This window comes from Hippocampus guttulatus, chromosome 2 (genome assembly GCF_054856545.1).
Source record: "Hippocampus guttulatus isolate MCC_2025c chromosome 2, RoL_Hgut_1.0, whole genome shotgun sequence".
Classification (NCBI taxonomy): domain Eukaryota; kingdom Metazoa; phylum Chordata; class Actinopteri; order Syngnathiformes; family Syngnathidae; genus Hippocampus; species Hippocampus guttulatus.
The window spans coordinates 33,683,488-33,704,387 of NC_141262.1; the positions used below are offsets into that span (position 1 = coordinate 33,683,488).

Below are 20,900 nucleotides of genomic sequence, written 5' to 3' on the forward strand. Positions count from 1 at the left end.
CATCATCAATTTAACACAACTTCTTGTAAATCTATGACTTCATTTCATAGTGGCACAGCATATATGCAAGCACTTTAAGATGACGAATAAATGACTGTGCTGCACTGGTAGCCTGCTGGACATAGATTTTCCTCACTGTTAACATGTAATTGTCTTGTTAGAATGCCAACAGTGTGCAGAAATGTCATACAGATGTGGAAAAGATTATTATTCGTGAGACACAGTTATTCTACTAGTGGGTTGAAATGACATCCTCGTGAGACAAAGAGCGTACCAGTACATTGACCTTGAGCTGCGTCTCAAGGATATCAAAAGCATGCTTTTTACGTCTTTAGATTGACCTCATTTTCTCTTTGACGAACACCTCACACCTGAACGCTACCCAAGAAGAGAAGAAGTTGACTTTTTCTTGTCGGAAATCCTCAGTGGACCATACAAACACCGGCTGCGTGTCTTCGACAATTCATCCCACAGTTCAATTAGCTGCGTCGGATTTCGTTTATGAACCAATAGGATTGTGTGGTATGCACATAGCTCCTTCTCTTCATCGCCACGAAAGTCAAACGTGAGGAAGCCCGGGTGGTGGATGGGACGCGCGTTAAGCCGAGTCACGCACATCCCAACGAAAACATCATCGATAGGGAAGAGGTGGACTCTTCCAGAGATTTTATGAAGACGTTTAGCAAGCTGGCCTGAATACACCACTCCTCCACCGCCTGCGTAGGTGGGATAAAGTCCCTCGTAAAAGCTGTCTGGCACAAAGTACTTAGACTGGTGAACTCGATTGGGAAAAGCTGCGGCGATGACATCGCCGACCATGAATTCATTCATGGTGCGATCTGCGTGTGGCTTCTCTAGCTGCTCGTGGAGGTAGTTGATCAAGTTTGGCGTGTTGACGAAAACGTCGTCATCTCCCTTGAATACAAAGCGAGTCTGGCCGCAGTGGTGGGCGAACCACTTCCAGAAGAGAACGTCCTTCAAGGTGAGGTTGAAAAAAGTGTCGTCAAAGTCCCACTGCAGAATATCGCCATATTGTTGATCCTCCATCTGCAACAATTGCGATACATTCCATGCAGAATCTCGCGTGTACTCTTTGCCTATTAGGAACACCCGGCGGATATATCCCCCGACTTCCTGTCTTCGACCGCCGTTCCTTCTGTGTGTGGCCACCCAGCCCACCCGGCCCCAGGTCTGCCGGATGGCCTGACGGTTCTGAAAGTTCATCTGGGTCGACTTAACGGAGAGGAGGAGCAGCGGCGGTTCCTTCTCATTGACCGCTCCTGCTCCACAGGTTGCATTTGGAGACTGGATCAGGACCGGGTAGTTTCTCCGTTTCATGTGGCTCACAAAGTCTCGCATCTGCTGTGGTAGCTGCTCAAGTTTTCTCCTCGTGGGATCCAAGTCGGTAACCTGCGAGAAGCTTAGCCTCAGTAGGGAATCATAAAAGGCCCTACTCTTGAACCTCCGATGGGCATTTTGCGGATTCAGGATGGGGTTGAGGTGACGGTCAATGGCCAACTGGAGTTGGTTCCACAAAGCCTCTTCGTGGAGCTTCCAGAAAGTTTTCGAAATTGAGGTAAAGTCCATATCTTTAAATCTCCGATAGGCCACAAAGTGGTCACTTTGTGGAGAATGCATTGAATGTGAGGTTGCCTGCGATGCCGCATTATTCATGTTTGAACACACCATGATGCCGAGGGAAAGGAACAGCAGGACGAGGCAGATGCACGGGCCGCACACGCAGATCAAGGCCCTACGCCGGCCACGGTGGCACCGCGCCATTCAACTGCAAATGCGCACACAATATCTTCGTTTGGACGATGTATCGTCTGCAATCGAGATGAGTTGGCTGTGTTATTTTGACTCCTGTCAGAAATGTTACGTAACCTTATCTATATATTTTTTTTCTAGCATTAAGATAAGGTTATTGTAGTCAGGCAGGTACTAACTTTGGCATTTTAGAAAAAAAGAAAAAAAAACCGATTTAACAGATCATTTGAGATCATAGGTAAATTCAAAATTCAGTTTGTTCTGCTCACCTTTTTTTTTTTGGGCCCCAAGACTTCTTCCTTGACTGAAACACATCTGATAAGCACAGCCAATTAGTTTGCCGTGCTATAGTGATGACTCCAATTGTAATTATATTTCAGTAATGAGGTCAGATGACATCCTTCCAGTTTTAGGGGAGAGATCAACTGAAACCAAAGTTTCTCTGGAGAGGGAAATATAGAGGCTGCAAAATGTGTCCGCCCACTCAGAGGGGAAAGACCTGTTGCCTCATCAGATTCAAATGAAGGTGCCAGCAGAATGATTTGCACAAGCGAGAAACTTGGTAAAAAGGAAGTGCCACTGCCATGTGCAGGGCACATCCACTTGATTGATTTGATATTAAAAACAAAAACAATTCTTCTCTTTAAAGACCGGTTTCTCCATTGCAATATTTTACAGCAAACATTTGAAACATTCTACCTCCTTCCCCGCAGAACCAGTCTAGCAGCTGTTGAAGTGTGCAAATCTTTCGACAAAAGTCTCCTGATCTATGTGTATTATTGGTTAAATCTCCCTCAAGCCACCGTCAGGTTTGACAGGAATTGCGATGTTCTTGGAGAGTTTCAGGAGAGTGCTTTTATGGTACTTTTGAATTGCAGCAGAGAAGATCCCCTGAATAAGTATCATGTTCTCCCTCTATCAACTCTCGTCTGACCCGCAAAGCCATCCGGATTGCAGATGACCCCAGCCACCCATGTCATGGCCTCTTCGACCTGCTGCCGTCAGGGAGGAGACTGCGACATCTCTGTGCTAGAACCAACAGGCTCAAGAACAGTTTAGTCCAGGTGTTGGCAACCCGCGGCTCCGGAGCCGCATGCGGCTCTTTAGCACCCCCTAGTGGCTCCCTGGAGCTTTTTTAAAATGTTTGAAAATGGAAAAAGATGGGGCAGTGAAAATATATTTTTTTGTTTGAATATGAATTCTGTCGGAGGACAAACATTCTGAACATTTTCCAATGCTGTAAAAATGTGTCGAATAAATATTACATTTCGGCGGCCCGCTAGTCCAGTCGACTTCACAGTGCAGAGGTACCGGGTTCAATTCCAACTCCGGCCTCCCTGTGTGGAGTTTGCATGTTCTCCCCGGGCCTGCGTGGGTTTTCTCCGGGTACTCCGGTTTCCTCCCACATTCCAAAAACATGCATGGCAGGCTGATTGAACACTCTAAATTGTCCCTAGGTGTGAGTGGGGGCGTGCGTGGTTGTTCGTCTCTGTGTGCCCTGCCATTGGCTGGCAACCGAATCAGGGTGTCCCCCGCCTACTGCCCGAAGTCAGCTGGGATAGGCTCCAGCGCCCCCCGCAACTCTTGCGAGGATAAAGCGGTTCGGAAGATGAATGAATGAAATATTACATTTCAACATTTTTGTCAACGAAGATTTGCGTCATAGCCTGCGACGCACGTTTGTATTAGCAGGGCGGGATGCCAGACATATTTGGTTTTCGTTGTTTTGGTCCAATATGGCTCTTTCAACATTTTGAGTTGCCGACCCCTGGTTTAGTGCAACAGGCGGTCATTAGACTCAATTCCCTCCCTGTTCCACTTTACGCGGTGCTGAGGTAAGAACCAGTCGCAAGGGACACAGCTGGCCGACAAAGTAGTCATCCATCCATTTTCTGTTATACTCATAAGAGCAGCAGACTTTGGGCAAGAGGCAGGATACTTCCTGGATTAGTCAATCAGAGGACTCAAACAAGCATTAACACTCACAGTTGCACTTTTGTACGTACAATGTCTTGACTTATCCTCACATACGTATTTTTGGAAAGTGAAAGTACCCAACTCCACACAATTTGTCAACAAATAATGTCCACCAAAGAGAACTTGAGAGGATCGAAAAACAGTCTAAGACAAAAGTCAGTGTTCATATGTTTTATTACTTCAACATGCCATCATGCGTACAGAACAGAACAGACTTGTTGGTTAGCTTTGTTTGAAGAGAATGACCAACATAAATGCAATAGAAATTATTATTTTTAATTTGCTACCTTATGCAAATTGCTACGCCGTTAAAAATATGAACTGTAAAGGCAAATGCAGAGGTGCCTACAATTTTTTTTTAAAGATATGAGTGCGGTAAGTGGACTCCTCACTTCAAACAAAGCAGCAGTTCAGAATGAATCAATTTTTGAAAAGAGTGGCTTGATGCTGTGACATGCAACTCGCAGTTGACGTTTAACTGTTTTGTTAAGCGCTTTGTTACAGATGCAGCTGTTGTGAAAGCGCTATATAAATCAGCATGTATTGTATTGTATTATATTGTACTGTCAAAATAAACGTCACACCAAGAGAATTCCTCATCCTATGTCCAAAACAACCACGTAGCTTTGCCTTAGGGAAGTCCCCTTAGTTTAATGCTTACAAATAATGGAAAACGCCATCGAAAGGCTAATGAATAGCATCGGTGTCCTGTGTAATAAGCCTTCAAGCTTACTTGACTGTAAATGGTGGAGCAGTGGTGTTAGAATTAATTGATTAATCAACAATTAATCAATTATCAAATTCATTGACAACTATTTTAATAATAGAGTAATTATTTATCGCCGTTGTTTCCCTTTATATTGTGCAAGTTTTTTCATGGCACCGCGTTCAGCCTGCATTTCAAGACACCTTCGACTTAAGATGGAGGATCTCTGCGAACAACATTGGGGTCATCCAAAGGGTCAATTTTGAAGTTGTCAGGCCGTAGTTTCATGATGCTGCTTTTCAGGGAATACCACCATCCTCTCCATGTGTACCAAACCACACCATCGTCTGTCAGTCCACTATAGTATCCACCGGGATAGTACCTGCCATTCAGATGTGCTGAGTGGCACCTTGGGAAAAACAGAATAATAAAAAGGAAAAAAAGGGGATCTTAAGTTCAGTCATTTCAAATGTGACGATAAACCAAAGCATCGAGTTGCATGTACTTTAAAACAACAATGTCCAAAAACGATCCCCTTCAAATAGTTAAAAAATGAAAGACCCTATTGATCTCATTTCAAAATAAAAGTACTATATGGGGCAAGTGCATACTTGTTGAACCACCATCCTCCTTTATCTTCCTGTGCACAACTGCCTTGGTAGTTGTCATTGTCCTTGTCAAAGGTGCTGAAGCGGATGCCCTGGTGACTGGCCCAGTCCGACACACCGGCCTGGTAACTGCCAGACAAAGCGTCTCCTGCTGTGCCAGTGTAGGCGCCAAAAGTGAGTCTGTAGTGATCCTGCAAAGGACCAGAAACAAAAATGGGTTGACTAAATTTATGCACGACATGGCCAAGAGGATGTTAGTACACGGTAGACATTTGAACCCAGAGACATAACGAGAGACAGGAAAAGGATGGTAATCATGTGCTACTTATACCTTTTCATCTGCAACTTTGAAATTCTTGTACTCGGCATGGCGTTGGTTCCCCTCAAAGTCTTCCAGATGAATCCTTAGTGTGTAATTGCCTTGAACAAATTGATGAACAAAGAATGTTAGGCATACAGGTGTTGTATTTTGTCGCTGTCACGTGGAAACCTTTCATTTATTCACCACTTTGAAAATAGCAAGTTCTCTTTCACGATACTATGAGAAATAAGTCCCCCAAAATGTGCATTTTTTTTTCAAAATGTCTGCGATACTCTAGACAGCAGAGGAAGCAGATACAAAGTGCTGCTTTTGTTACCATGACAACAGTTGGCAGCGCCACTGTGTTGTGCTGAGGCACATGACAACCTGTTCTTAAGCAGCCGAGATTCTGAAGCAAAACGCTGGATAACTGGAAAGTATTGTTTGTATTTCACTTGTGGTGGAGATGTGTGCATTTCCTTATGGCCCCCCTTGGACACAGATTATTTTATTTCTCTTTAAGGTGGAATAAAGACCCAACACCACGTCATCTTTGCTGCAGTTTATCACAACACAGTACGAATCGATTCGGGCTTTTGAGAGTTTCAGATTTCATCAGGAAGCATACAGACTCGCGTTTATATATGGATAATATGTTAAAGAGAGGCGGGCAGCCCTGCCCCTTATGTAAAAATCTGAAACAAAGGAAGGTTATTGCAATTCGATCTTGGCATGAGAAATGCAGGACTGAAAAGTCCATAACTCTCCTGCCATGCATAAATCTTGAGATAAAGGAGCTCTTATCTTCAGGGATCGTGACGGCCTCCACCAGGGAGTCTCCCGAGGTAGGGGAGGCAAAAGAACCCAGAAGAAGATCTAAACTTCACACTACATCCTTTGTTTTAAGAGTTTTAACAGATGTTCAGGTGAGAGACTGGTACCAATAGTACTCATCGTAAGGCTAAATTCCTCAACACACTCATGGGGGCAGCATTGCATCACCAACGTGACGAATTAAACATCTTAATTGGTGTGCACAGCGGACACATTGAATACATGAAACCTCCGGCTTGTCCCAACATATCCATCCATCCATCCATTTTCTGATCCGCTTTATCCCCACAAGGGTCACGGGGGGTGCTGGAGCCTATCCCAGCGATCTTTGGGCAGTAGGCGAGGTTCACCCTGAACTGGTTGCCACCCAATCGCAAGGCACACATGAACAAACAACCATCCGTGCTCACAATCACACCGTGGGACAATTTGGAATGTTCCATTAACCTGCAATGCATGTTTATGGAATGTGGGAGGAAACCAGAGTACCCGGAGAAAACCCACGCAGGCCTGGGGAGAACAGGCAAACTCCACACAGGGAGGCCGGAGCTGGGTTTGAACCCACGACCTCTGCACTGTGAGGCCGACATGCTACCGTGTGTCTCAACGTAGAATAATTAATTGCATTAAAAAAAAATGTATTTCTTTACATAATAATGTGTTTTTATTCCATACAGTGCTTTTTTTTTTTTTTGCAATCAAGAATGGGTTAATGGAATCTCAATTCATTTCAGGAAAGCAACATTGCTCTGACAGAAATAAGGGGGCACCAGAAAGTGGCATAGTTATTTTGGTAGCTCTCACAACAAATCTCACAACAAAAAAAAACACCAATCCCAACTAATGTACTAAAAAGTCCTTGATAAAAACTGCAGGCATCAAAGTAAACTCACCTTGTCCAGTGATAGAATGCAGAATGTCATTCCCAAGCCAAAACTCCCCAAGGTCTGCAACCATGTTTCCAAAACCATCCTTGTATTCCACCCATGACCTACATCAGGGGTCAGCAACATGAAACGTTGAAAGGGCCATATTGGACCAAAATAAACAAAAAACAATTATGTCTGGAGCTGCAAAAAATAAAAAGCCTTATAATGAAGGCAACGCATGCTGTATGTACCGTATCTATATGAGCTATATTAGCCTGCTATCAACATGACTACGTTGGCTACAAATACACAATGAGCATTCATGATTAAACATTCATGAGGAGGGGTGCTCAACCTTTTTTGATGGAAGATCTACTTTTCGAAACAGCCAACCTCCCGCGATTGACCCGTTACCGCACACGCGCGCATGCCGTAATGAGCACTAAGAGGACCGAGGCACGGGACGCACTTTCTCAGCGTGCTATCGTAGCTCACGTGTACCGTTTAAAAATGCTTCTCTTGGCCGCCCACATTCCCATTCATAGCAAGTACCCGCGGTGAATTGTACATGAAAGGCAGCTGGGGGGGGGGTTCATTTTTTATTTATTTTTTTATTTTTGCAACAGCGCCCTGCTAATAGAAACATTTGTCACAGGCTATGATGCAAATATTCGTTGATGAAATGTTGACATTTAATATTTATTCGACACATTTTTACTGCATCGGAGAACGTTAATAATGTTTTTGTCATGTTTGTCCTCTGACAGAAACCACATTAAAACAAAAAGATATCTTTCCCTCCCATCTTTTTCCATTTTCAAACATTTTTAAAAAAGCTCGAGGGAGCCACTGGGGGGGGGGGCGCTAAAGAGCCACATGCGGCTCAAGAGCCGCGTGTTGCCGACCCCCGACCTAGATAGATAGACATTCCTTATTATTCGTGCAGAGGAATTTGTATTCATTTCATCAAATGAGGCTCCGCTAGACACACCTGTTAAAATTTTCTGCTCCATTGATCCTTTTTTGTATCACAGTCCAACCACCTCCTTCAGTCATGTCACAGTAGACTCTGACGGGCGCAACGGAGCCATGCGGTTGGATGTTGTAGTAACCACTGGCTTTCGAGCCAGAAGTGTGGAGATGGGAGCAGTCTGGTAACACTGCAACGTAACATCAACTTGGATGAAATGGATGACGAACCTTTTGAGTGTCGCTTTGCATCTGACCTTCACGCTGCGTTTGGTTGACTCTGCTATTTGCCTCATGGTGGGCTTGGTTAAATAATCGTAGTCTGCGTAGGAGGAGGTCTTGTTTTTGGAGCTGACTTTTCAGAAGCTTCTCTTGTTCCCTCAGCCTCGTCAGTTCCTCATCACACTGGTCTGATGCCTGCATACGCGTACAAGAACAGCCGGAATCATTGTCACCGATTCTTATGTCACTGATGTAAGGCAACTACGTTCACCAGACAATTTCACAAAAGACAATGAGAACACATCAGAGAAAGCTGCTCAGAGTGAAACAAATTAAAGGGTTGTATATGTAAGTATACATACATAGCGAGACTTACACCAAGTGAATGAAGGCAAATTATGAAGAACGTCAGACGAACGCCATGCAAGTGGAGCTGTGCGGCCTGCATCCTCTTCAGAGTTTGTCAGAAATGAAACACAGACCAAAAAAAGTGAGCATAGCTCTTCTCTGCCTTCAATGGTGCTTTCAAGGTTTTGTTTTCTTTTTTCTACTTTTTCCCCCCCAACACTGGGAACATAACAAAGCCAGGCAGGGCCAAGACACTGACGAAAATGCCTGATTATCTGCAGTGATAAAACCTTCAAAGCATGCAGGAAATATTAAGAACAGATGCTCACTCATCAATTCCATAACCGTTTCCAGACATGTTGTTGCTGTTTAACGGAATGGAGTTTAAGAAGAAGACACAAAATCAGTTGTTTTGATCATATTTCTTCATTCCTTTTGCATTTGATGAGAGCGAAATAAAGAGAGTTTCTTTCTGTTCACTTTCTGTTTTCTGACACTTTGGCCTCTTTCGTCACATTTTCGGGAGGGGGGGCGTTCAAGCCCAGTGGAGGGCTTCTTGGATCTGTTGAATCTTCATTTCTTAGTGACAGTCTCTCTGGCAACCATGAGTGTCTCTTCTTCTTGCCAATGGTCTGTCTTCGCCTTAGGCAAAAGAAGAGTGGGTCATTTTGCATGCATTATTCAGCTTCGGAAAGAACCACTACACTTGAAATAGAATTACCACTGCTGTGCATTGGTTGTTTCTCTTTGTGGTTCTCCGGGTCATCTGGTTGTTCGTCGTCAAACTTCTTGTAGTAATATTGTTGGTCAGGGGGGCCAAACCTCTAAATTCAAACAGGCATGGAGTTAGACGTCTTACCCAACCCGGATCGAATCATGTTCGAACAGGATCATTTAGAGAGAGAGGAGTATGGAGAAAAAAAAAAGCTCATTGCACCATGTCAGGCCACATGAAGCTGATGAAAAGAATAATGGGAAGTCCAACGGTGAAAACATAGACACCCCAGAGCCAGGGGCGCTGATGCGTAGCCAAGAAGAGACTTTCGATGAGGCTGGACTGCGAGAAACATTAAAAATAAAAAATAAAAAAATGAACACACCACACCACACAAAAAGTATTTCAAATAATGGAATGCCCAAAAAATTCGGGGTGCGTTTCATTTAACTTTTGGGGCTCTTTTTTTCGCAGACAGTGCGTATGAGTGCAAATATAGAGATGCACTGATACGCCTGGTGGAGTGACAATTTGGTGGCAGAAAGTCACTCACTCACTCACTCGATTGATTGCTTTACTCCTTCGCTTTTCTTGGGAGCAAGATTGGATTTTTATTTTTTTTTAACGACTTGTGAACAAGTTTTACCTGTTCTGCTGCAGACACTGGTACCACACTGGCTGCAATAAGCACAACCGCAAGCTCCATCTGTGAAACAGAAACAAGCACATGCACCAACCAGCCAGAATACTTCACTGCATGCAAAATGCTGAATAATGACATCCAGTACGAGAGCTTGATGAAATGTTCTGCATTTCGAATGGTAACCAATTGTTTGTATGCTTTCTTGATGGCTGTAGTTAAAAACAACAACAACAACAACAACAACAATAATACTCATATTGTTAACTTGGATGAATTAAATTCATACTCCATGAAAATGGATAGGTATGGTTTATTTTTTATTTACCATCATAACCAACAATGAATTACGTATCATTTATACAGAAGTTTACATGAAACCGATCTTTGACTTTAGACTTTGGATAATATTAATTACCCGTAGTATGTAATCTTACTTTCCATACACTTGCAAAAACAATCGTTTGGGTAAATTCCAGTGCTGTTGATTAGGGCTGCTAGGGCATAAATTATGTCTCATAAATGAAGTACTACAGGGTATATAAACAACTAGGCACACATAAACTGAGACCATGAAAAGAGAAGCACTCAAAGTGCACAGTGCACACACGCGCATGTGGAAAAAAAAAATTCTCTCCAATTATCACAATCATTCATCACACTAGCACCTTAGAGGTTTATGGGAATGTTTAAAAACATCAGCAACACTTAGACGATCAAGATAAGTTGATGAAATGAGGGAAACTGGCTCTGAATTCAAGAGAAAACAACAGAGTAAGAACTTACCATTTCCCTCCCCCACACGCACAACGTTCCTTTTGAGAGGACAATGTCACAGTCACTTCCTGGAGCCTCCCAGAAATGTTAAGATGGACTTTGGTCATGAAGAGTCACTGGCTGACACAGCTACAGAGCTTGCAGTGACCATATCCTGAATCTCAGAAAGAAATATCGTGAGGCTACAGGGCCGTAACTTTGACATTTTCAGCGATGGGTTGGGCACTGTTGCTTCATTTACATATTTAAAATAGTGGTTCAACTTGACATACCGGTGATACTTGATTAAATAAACATGTCTGAGTCAGTATTAAAAGTGAAACTTAATCTAAATATATAAATATCAGAGGGCAAACCAAGTCTAGCTCCTCAAGTCACTCACGAAGCCACAAATGCTACAATAGATAATAATTATACTTTATTAACCCCCCCCCTACCCCTCCCCTGCCAAAATAAAAAGAAACAACAGTTTGTTCCTTTACGTTCTGTTTGATTGTTTTGTTTTCTTTTTTGATACAAGAGTTTGGTTATGAACAAGCAACATTTTTTGGTATTGCTGAACAGTATTAATGACATTTCACTTAATATTTAAGTGGAAAATTTGACTTACCGTAATATTAAAGTGGAAAATTTGATATGCAACTTAAGCAGATTAAATAGTAAATCAAGCCATTACTGTACTGATATTATAATGACCAACAGTACATTGATGGGGTTTTTTTTAATGATTTTTTCTTTTTTTAAAACCTTTCCCAAATTCCACATGGGAAATTCCCTTTAGACTCAACTGTTGGTTTTGCATGTGCTACACCGAAAGGACACAAATAGGGTTGAAAAATACAATTGCAAAAGTTTTCATTACCGTTTTCCCCGCAGTGTCATTATTTAGTTTTGACAGCGATACAGATATCACAATTTTGAAAATCATACTTATGAATAAAAATAATGATGCATCATCAAAAATCAAAATGAAACAGTAGCTTGTATTAATGCAGCTTAAAAAAGGCTAATGAAACCCATCTAGTTTGGGGCTTGTAAATCCGTAGAACTGTACATAAGCAACTTTTATTGATGTGGAATTCTCACACAAAGCACTTCACATGGTTTAAATACACAATCACAAACACAATACAGTTAATGCAATCAAACAAATCAGAACAATCAAGTAAAACTGTAATGGTGAAACAAAATTGTTTTTAACATCTTTTTCAAGATGTCAACAGAACAGGCAGATCTTAGCACAAAAGGAAGTGCATTCCACAATTTCTGAGCAGCAGGTTGCAAGATCTACAACCTCTAGTTTTTCGTTTTGTGTGGAGGCCAATAAGATGCGGTCTGTCCCAATAACAGACAGATGGGTCTGCATGGTGACGGGAAATCATTTCACAACACAAAAAGAAATACATCAAAAGATTCCATTCATCATTTATAATTCAGAATGTCTTCAAATGGGCACAAGAATAGAAATATTCTTGATGAGGAAAAACCAGAAAACGGTTAACAGTTTTAATGTGTTCATTGAAAAGCATGGCCTGGTTGAATACGACTAAGGTTTATCAAACTGGGGCCCATATTTTTTAAAAAGTGGCCCGAAACAGGTGCCAACAATTAATACACTACTTGAGTTTTGCCATACTTAATTGAAGTGAGTTGTGAGCCTTACGGCCCTTCCTGTAACCGCAGTCATGCAGTGCAATTAATGCCACTGGTACCATGAAGATTGAAAAATTAATCAAGAGATCATCTGCACACAATTGGCTTGAAATACATTAAGATTTGCTTAAGACAGCTCTGAGAGGAAACATAGAGTCCAAAAAGGTTGAGCCCTAAGACGGCCCTATGAGGAATCCCGCAGAGAAGACAAACTGTCTTATTGAGGCCAACAACCACAGAAAAATATCTACTTGACAAATATTAACAATGCTTATGTAAACCATTCAATGTACCGTATGTTAACTTTATGATGTGTTCGGGCATTGAGATGTTCAGTGAAATTCCAATACACTGAGAGACTTATAAAATTCTTCAGAAATCGGTTAGTGGCGTCATTTGCAGTCACATGAAAACCAGCAATCATTAAAATGTTATCTTTTGTAGTAATGGAAGCTTATAAATCACAGAATGCAGTAGCATATAGGACAGTCACACCAGGAATACGATCAATTAAAATAGAGAATAATGAAAAGGTTTAGAGCAGCCTGTGGCATTTTCATTTCGTTATGTCACATATATATGAAATCAGTCATCAGAAACAATATATAATTCAGAAATAATTGATGATGAGATAAAATTATCAAACATTCAAGAAAACGTATTCCACAATTTAATTTATAAATACAAAATATGATTATTTCCTTTTAATGAGCTCTACATACAAAGAGACTTATCATTCTATGGATTATTTAAAGCCGAATATTTATTTGGCTCCGCATCCCGCCGCCACCAGATGCGCTGTCGTTGCCGTCTGTGTCTGACAGAAAGCCGCTGCCTGTGGTTACCGTGGTGATGTTGTGCTCGAGGGCTGTCATTCGCTGCTTCATTCGAAGCTGTGCAGAGTTGAACTCACTCTGCAGACGTGCCAAACTTGTCTGTAAATTACATCATATACTGTATGATGTAATGACAGAAACCAACATTCTGAATACAAAGGTGCCTTGACTTACAAGTTTGATTGATTCTGTGACCATGCTTGTAAGTTAGACCACTCATATCTCAGATCCACTTTCCTTATTGAAATGAATGGAAATGTCATTAATACCTTCCAGCCCACACCCCCAACCCCCAAAACGCGCTAAGAAAAACAGGAGTCTACATTGTTGTATGACAAGAATTTTCACAACATTTTTGTGACCAGTCTAAATCTGCGCAAAGGCAGGTTAGACTAGATGTTGGTAATTTTGTGAACATGCCGTATTTAAAAAAGGGCCATTTGCGTCGTTATGGGCATGAACACAGCCGACTCTATTTTCCATCAATCAAACCAGCCGGTCTCATTCCCTTTAAATGTGGCGCCCTCATATCTCGCATGGAGAATCTTTTTGTTCGGGAAAGGATGCAGTGATTTGTCCATGACTAGAGCATTGTTACTGTGGTTTACCCGTGTGGCAACAATAACAGTTGTGGGAAACCTCATTAAATACAGAATGAGCTGATGGCGACTAAAATATTTCCATGGATATCAAGTATCTTATACCCCGCAAAGTAAAAATATTAAAAATCGATCCAGTGAAGGCTTTTACCTTGAAATATTCATAAGGTGTGGTACTTGTGAGCAAAGGGACCACAATATACGGTAAGTGAATTTGGCTGGAACAGTGGTAATGTGTCAACTGACCTGTAGTCGATCCACACTGGTTTCCAACCTCTCCACCTTCTCCTCCAACTCTTCCCCAGCAGACACATTGACTTCTTCCAACAGCCCCTCCTTCCGCAGGATATCCCGACCCCTCTGCTCCAGTTGAGCCCTAGCATGGGGGAACTCCTGCAGTGCATCCATCAGGTCTTGTTTGGAAAGGCAGAAAAGGTCTGAGTACCCCAGACTGCGAATATTAGCCGTGCGTCGGTTCCCCATCTTGCTGCCGCTGATATTCAGGATGCTGATCTCTCCAAAGCAGCTCCCTGCTGTGAGGACTGCTAACTGCGTGGCTCCATCCTCCCCCACCACAGCCAGGCGGCCATCTTTAATGATATACATCTCTTTACCCACATCTCCCTGAGAAAAAGGAGAATTGACAATGAAATGTTAATAGTGATCCAAAAACGTCGTGTCGGTTTTGCAGTGTCACTCCCACAGCAACGCAGACCTCCATCACACAGATCCGCCAGCAGAGTCTGAGCGCCCATTTAAGCTTTTTTTACACCATCAATTTCCACATACAAGTGACACATGTCAGATACATAGATATGTAAAGCATTAAACAAACGATATTTGCAGTTGCCCCACATTGCACATAACGAGCTCTTCAAGCATTAACAACAGTGAACAGTAACACAGAAATTAAACAAATATTAAATGTTACATTGCTGCTGCTCGCCTCTTGACTGGTACTCGTCAGAGGGAGCACATAACTCCTATTCTGGCATCTCTTCACTGGCTCCCTATACATTTTAGAGTTATTTTCAAGATCCTATTATTTGTTTTCAAATCTCTAAATGACCTCGCACCACCTTACCTCTCTGAGCTCATCCACCACTACACACCTCAAGTCTGCGGACCAGACATTATTAGAAGTACCAAGAACTAAACTGAGGCTCAGAGGGGATCGAGCCTTTTCTGTTGCTGGTCCCTCTCTCTGGAATGACCTCCCACTGAACATTCGGCAAGCCTCCTCGCTGCCCATCTTTAAAACCCGCCTCAAAACTCACTTGTATTCTTTGGCATTTGACTCAGCATGACCCAAATTATGATCTTAGTTATACTGTTTGGTGATCTCTACCGTCTTTGTTACTGATTTGTTGCTTTGCTTTACTGTTGTATATGTTAGTTGCTCCATGTACAGCACTTTTTGTGCAGCGATGGCTGTTTGAAAGTGCTCTATAAATACATTTGAGTTGAGTTGAGTTGAGTTGAGCTAATTGTCTCTAATGTCATATATTTAGCCCATGTTTCATTTTCTGTGCTCTCCATGAAGATAATATGTATCAGATTTCTTTCATCCACATTTGGAAGACGTGTAATTCCATTCTGACGATATCCAATTCCATGCTTTTGTTCCTATTTACACTGCTAAAATGCATTTCAGAATCGTGCTAGTTGAGAGCACAATCCAACAACAACAATCTAAGTTATGTCACTTGAGCCATGCTGGGTAAACTCGGCCTAAAAGTACTTCAGCCTTACCTTTCTACAGATGTAATCTCCTGGACTGAAAACCTGTGGTTGAAGTTTGAGCACCAACTCTACCAAGAGACCTGCCTCGCAGTCCTGGAAAATACGCACCTACATCCACAAATACGTATCGTCAGAGGAGGTGGACTGCAACATTGCGCTCTGTATAGTGAGGTCTATACCTTCTTCAGTGTGTCCAGGTGAACGTTGATTGCAATCTCTGCTCTCAGTTTACTCGGTAAGCTCCTCAGCACTTCCTGTTCATCGATAGTCTTCTTATTGGTCCAAAGGTAGTCAAACCACCGAATGACACGCTGTTCTAAAACCTTGTTGACATGCCTGAAGTGCATGTAATGTTTCAGAGAATCTACACGCGCCTGAAAGCCTGCTCTTGTGGCATTCATATTTGAGATCATGGCTCCAACATTCCCCACAATGGATGCAAAAATCAGAACACCTACCTGGTATAGGAAAAAAAAAAAAAAAAAAGCTCAATTAGCAGCTTTGACTAAAACCACAAACCTTCAAAAAGAATGGGACATACATTTCTGTGTTACAACAACAGGGTAAGTTACTTAACAACTAATAACCTACCAGAAAGTCAAATATTAAGAAGAGATACTCCTCATCTCTCACAGGTGGTGGGGTCTCTCCAATGGTAGTCAGCGTCAAAGTGGACCAGTACAGGCAGTATATGTAACTTCGGGTCAGGGAGGCGTACTCTGGATCCGAGGCATTGGGATAAACCCAGGAGTCGGAACCCAGTCCCAGGATCTTGGAGAAGCTGTAGTATCCGCAGGCATTCCAGTGGATGATCACCAGGATGTAGACGACAAGTTTACCGATGCGGAAGGTATTTGGGTAGCCTGTTCTCGTTTCCGTCCGTTCGAAGAACTCAAAGAGGCGTGGCAGGCGCAGCAGACGATTGAATCGAAGAAGGGGAGTGTGACTGACTCCGAAAGTCAAATACAACAGATCGGTTGGAAGGATGGAGCAGATGTCCAGCTTACATTGTAAGGTTCGGATGTAGGTTTCCCGCAAACGGTGGCCGTCCTTCACCATCAGTCCTTGCTCCAGGAAACCTTGAGAAATACAAAGAAATGGATTGCAACAGAAAACAGGTTCCCCACAAAGGATGACAATTATGACAGCCATTGATCCTTTGAGAATTGGTAGACCATCGATTTGTTTGGGATTCCCATAGCAATAAGTTGAAATAGAAAAAATCAAATTGTCGCAAAAGCGTTGACCTGTTTTGCACCCTACCTGTCTAGTGCAGTGGTTCTTAACCTTGTTAGAGGTACCGAACCCAACCAGTTTATATGCACATTCACCGAACCCTTCCTTAGCAAAAAACAAAAGTATGACTTTTTACAAATTCAAGACATAAAAAACGCATTTATTAAAAACAGAAGAAAGCAAATAAAATTACATGGCATAAGTGTAGGTTTTTTTCAATTTTACGACATACTATCACGACAGTCACACGTTGGCTACTGAGAGAACTAAATTTCCCGCAGCACTGATTGGACAAGCAATGTCATGTGATCATCTTTATCCAGTGATGGCCAAGCAGGCGCGTCATAACTAGTTGACATGTTGAGTCAGGTGTGTCTGAACCTCCATGGCAGAGGCTCCGTCGAACCCTTGAGACCGATTCAACGAACCCCTGGGGTTCGATCGAACCCAGGTTAAGAACCACTGGTCTAGTGTATTTCGGTGACTCGGTGATGAAATGCCGACTTCACAGATGACAATACAAGCGGTGGTGAAACTCTGTCTGACAGTGGTGGCTTTACACAAGTTTAATTCACTGGCATAGAGGAGCGAACATCTCCTGCTCTGACTTCAGCTGGAAGGGACATGCAGAGTCTCCAACAATCTCTAATCACATCATTTGTTGAATAGAGGAACATTCAAATTGTTTCTCTTTTCTCACTCATACATCCAACACTTGACACTTTAGGCATCGCACGGGTTTTATGTGACTCAGGAGGCATTTTATTACCATGTTTTCGGGTTAAATTTCAAATAGTCTGAAGTTCCACCGCACAGTCTGTGATGTCATCATATGCAGACATTACCGCAGTTTATCAATCTACTTCTCACTTGACTTTACGATCGAATGTTGAGTACCTGTGTGGAGACGAACAGCGATGTCGAAGATGTAGACCCCGTCGCAGATATAGTCCAAGACCAGCCACACCAAAACGTTCCTCATCTGCAGCTCGTCAAAACAGGCCCTGCAAAAACAGATGCATTTGTATGTTTTTAACAGGCAACCGTTAAGTGATAATGTGATCCCGAATCCATTGATGATTGAAGAAGAATTTGCAATTAGTGGAGAAACTCAATTTGTTTCCAACCTGACAACTAATAAGGTCCAGTTATAAAAAACAGCAGGACCAATCACCATCAGCCAGTGGTAATACACATCATCCGATGGAGATAAGGTGACATTGTTACACTTCCTCCTAAAACGGAGAATAATGAAGCGTGAATCAACTTGGTGTTTATTCTATTCCCCGAAAATACATCCATGATTTCTTTCCTTACTTCCTTTTTGTGCGTCTCATTTCACTGTCTGAATCGGAGCCATTGTGGCCGTGGCTAAAACGGCTCGACGGGGCATGTACGTCCAAGTGAGCGGGGCCTCGGAAACGCTCCAAAAAAGAATCGGGTCGCTCTCTCTCCTCGGCCACGTTCTTCTGAGCCCATTCTCTGAGAGTCATCACCATGTTCACTATCCTTAAAAAAAAAAAAAAAAAAAAAAAAAAAAAAAAAAATCAGCCACCAAAAACATACATGTATTCATTCCTACTGTTGAATGTCGATTAATGTCATACCTGGATAGAGCACCTTGGCCATGGAGGGAATTCTGTGGTGTGACATCTTTCCTGTCAATGGCCGCCATTTTCTGTAGTTCTGAGGAAGTGTCATCACACATCGACTGCCCTCTACAAAATACAAATGAAGTCGCAAAGCTGCAGGTAGAGTTAGTTATCACAGTATATTTCTGCCATAAAGGGACCCTTATGAATCTTCCTCCAAAATCAACCAATAGCTGCTAACTTGAAAAGCTCCCAGATCTTACTTGGTCCCTGCAAACGTAGTCATTATCACGAAAAAGATAATGTGATTCAACCTGGCATCGTGATTGGCGTTAAACATCTGCGCTGACGCGATGCCATTGACTTCTCATTTGAAATTGCAACCTCACTAGTTGCAGACAATTTGCTGCTGGATTGTTCAGTGGTATTTGATCGCAACGCTCGGTGAGCGGCCGGCATTAGCCAAGAGCGTTTGCATGCAGTCTGGAGTCTTCCCCCAACCTTGACGCTCATATTTTAAGTGTGATGAGGGTACTGGCAACCAGCTAATGGTTATCAAAATATAATTTCGCGTCTAGCCCACTTTTGTCATGATCCTGTTCTTGTGTGTCGCCAGCAGGTGGCATAGGAGGGCCTTTCCTCCAGCGTGCACACCTGCTGCCAATTTGGTCATCAAGTTAGCCAAGTATTTAAGGACTGCAAAGATCCCATATTCGTCAAGGGCCAAAAGGTTCCTAAACAACACAAACCTGATTAAAGGTGGCCATGAATGTGTGTGTACCTGCTAAGTGGGCTGTCCTGGTCACTGTCTTCCTCTGTCCATGTTTTCACAGATAACCTTTGTGAATCATGCACTGGACGTGGCATGCTGCACACAAAGGCAAGTTGTTATGTTCCGAGATGGGCATTCCATCCCCGGGACGGAATGAAGCGTCCGTCCCTGGGCGGATACCTGTTTTGTGGACGAAACGATATATATATATTTTTTTTTTCTAAAGGACGGACAAAGCAAGGAGGAAAGTGGGTTTTCGTTCCTCCCTTTAATTATCCCTAAACGGGTTATGTACTTACGGAAACCCATTTCACTAACGACTGACAGAAACATGCCCGGCCTCTCTTATGTGTGTAGGCCGCCGATGCAGTACTTCAGACCGAATGTGATGCACCGCTTGTCTCGGGCGTGTTCACCATGTTTGTATGTGCGAGGGAGTGACTTCACTTTGCTTGAAGCAGACGAGAGCGCAAAAAAACCCGTCCAAAAATGTTGACACTTCGCCAGTTAGTCTGATGACAGATAGTGGTTGTGATGACAGCTAAATGCTATCATGGTTGACACTTAAACAGTTGGAAACAATTCAATCCAGCCGGTTAAGAAAGCTTGTTGTGTTGCATGTCTCTCGGTGTCTGCTCACCTAGAGAGAAAGTCAAGTTTTTATAATGGGTGGCCCGGTGCTCTACTGGTTAGCACGTCGGCCTCAGAATGCAGCAGTGCAGGGTTTGATTCCGGCTTCCTGTGTGGAGTTTGCATGTTCTCCCCGGGCCTGCATGGTTTTTTTCCGGGTACTCTGGTTTCCTCCCACGTTCCAAAAACGTGCACAGCAGGTTGATTGGGCACTCCAAATTATCCCTAGGTGACATTGTGAGCGCGGATGATTGTTTGTCCATGTCTGCCCTGCGATTGGCTGGCAACCAGTTAGACATACCCCACTTACTATGACGCAATTGTTTTAAAATAATGAGGACGGACGACGATTATTACATGAATACGGATGGAGGGACGATGATGGAAGGGTACCCAGGTCGGAGATGGAGGATGGAGGACAGACTGGCAAAATAGGGTAAAATGCCCATCTCTGGTTACATTGTGTCAAAGGAGTTGTTCGTTATCATTCAGCTGGTCTACAAAAGTGTGACTATTCACAAATTCTAATAAGCCATAAACATACACACATTATAGAAGAAACACTAACAATAGGTAGGTTCAAGGAAATTCATACTTTAGTAAACAATACACACATGCATGGCAAAACCACAATAAGAATAGGAAGGTCATCCGGTGGTATGCATCACCGTGGAAACCAAAAGGCATAGCAACAAGCTGTATACTTGCTCATTTTAGGAAAGGCAGATAAAGGAAGAAAAAAAATGTTTCAACACACCTGGTAAATTTCCTGATTTTAATGTTTAGCTCATGCAGAAATCTTCATCCATCCACACGATACGTATGTGGATTGAGGCAGCACTGATTGTGAAGACGAATGCTAAAAAACGGTGAGCAAGTCTAACATCTCTTGGATGATCACATGACACTCAAGCTCAGACAAAAGAATCTTTTAAAATGCAAATAGTGTGTATGTGCTTGTGTTGGTTTTGACTCATCTGAATTCAAGAGCATCGTTTGAAGTGGCCGCACAACCACAAGCGTGTCTTGTCTCCTGATTACAGAGAATAAGTGTGACGATGCACACACATAGACCAATGAAAGGAGCAAATATGAATCTTGAT

General features: G+C 42.7%; 4 protein-coding genes across 4 annotated transcripts; all 4 read right to left on the bottom strand.

Moving 5' to 3' along the window:
* Positions 1–47: 47 nt before the first annotated feature.
* On the bottom strand, positions 48–1,782 carry LOC147209796 (N-acetyllactosaminide beta-1,3-N-acetylglucosaminyltransferase 2-like). The gene has a single exon (XM_086105804.1). It carries the CDS (start codon positions 1,780–1,782, stop codon positions 379–381), a length of 1,404 nt encoding a protein of 467 aa, XP_085961930.1. The 3' UTR covers positions 48–378.
* A 2,121-nt stretch (positions 1,783–3,903) lies between these two features.
* Positions 3,904–8,859, bottom strand: fgl1 (fibrinogen-like 1). Its single transcript, XM_086105809.1, has 7 exons — positions 8,633–8,859; positions 8,292–8,451; positions 8,057–8,225; positions 7,090–7,187; positions 5,393–5,481; positions 5,065–5,252; positions 3,904–4,862 (listed from the first exon to the last, which is right to left on the bottom strand). Exons 1-7 carry the CDS (start codon positions 8,702–8,704, stop codon positions 4,664–4,666), a joined length of 975 nt encoding a protein of 324 aa, XP_085961935.1. The 5' UTR covers positions 8,705–8,859; the 3' UTR covers positions 3,904–4,663.
* Positions 8,860–9,011: 152 nt separating this feature from the next.
* LOC147209798 (uncharacterized) lies at positions 9,012–10,941 on the bottom strand. Its single transcript, XM_086105810.1, has 5 exons — positions 10,746–10,941; positions 9,966–10,025; positions 9,542–9,661; positions 9,326–9,428; positions 9,012–9,246 (listed from the first exon to the last, which is right to left on the bottom strand). The coding sequence occupies exons 1-5, from the start codon at positions 10,746–10,748 to the stop codon at positions 9,185–9,187; spliced, it is 348 nt and encodes a 115-aa protein (XP_085961936.1). The 5' UTR covers positions 10,749–10,941; the 3' UTR covers positions 9,012–9,184.
* An 844-nt stretch (positions 10,942–11,785) lies between these two features.
* Positions 11,786–19,262, bottom strand: LOC147209799 (cyclic nucleotide-gated channel alpha-2-like). Its single transcript, XM_086105807.1, has 10 exons — positions 19,177–19,262; positions 18,411–18,521; positions 18,121–18,312; positions 17,931–18,038; positions 17,701–17,807; positions 16,159–16,646; positions 15,747–16,025; positions 15,577–15,675; positions 14,071–14,448; positions 11,786–13,324 (listed from the first exon to the last, which is right to left on the bottom strand). Exons 1-10 carry the CDS (start codon positions 19,260–19,262, stop codon positions 13,139–13,141), a joined length of 2,034 nt encoding a protein of 677 aa, XP_085961933.1. The 3' UTR covers positions 11,786–13,138.
* Positions 19,263–20,900: the final 1,638 nt, after the last annotated feature.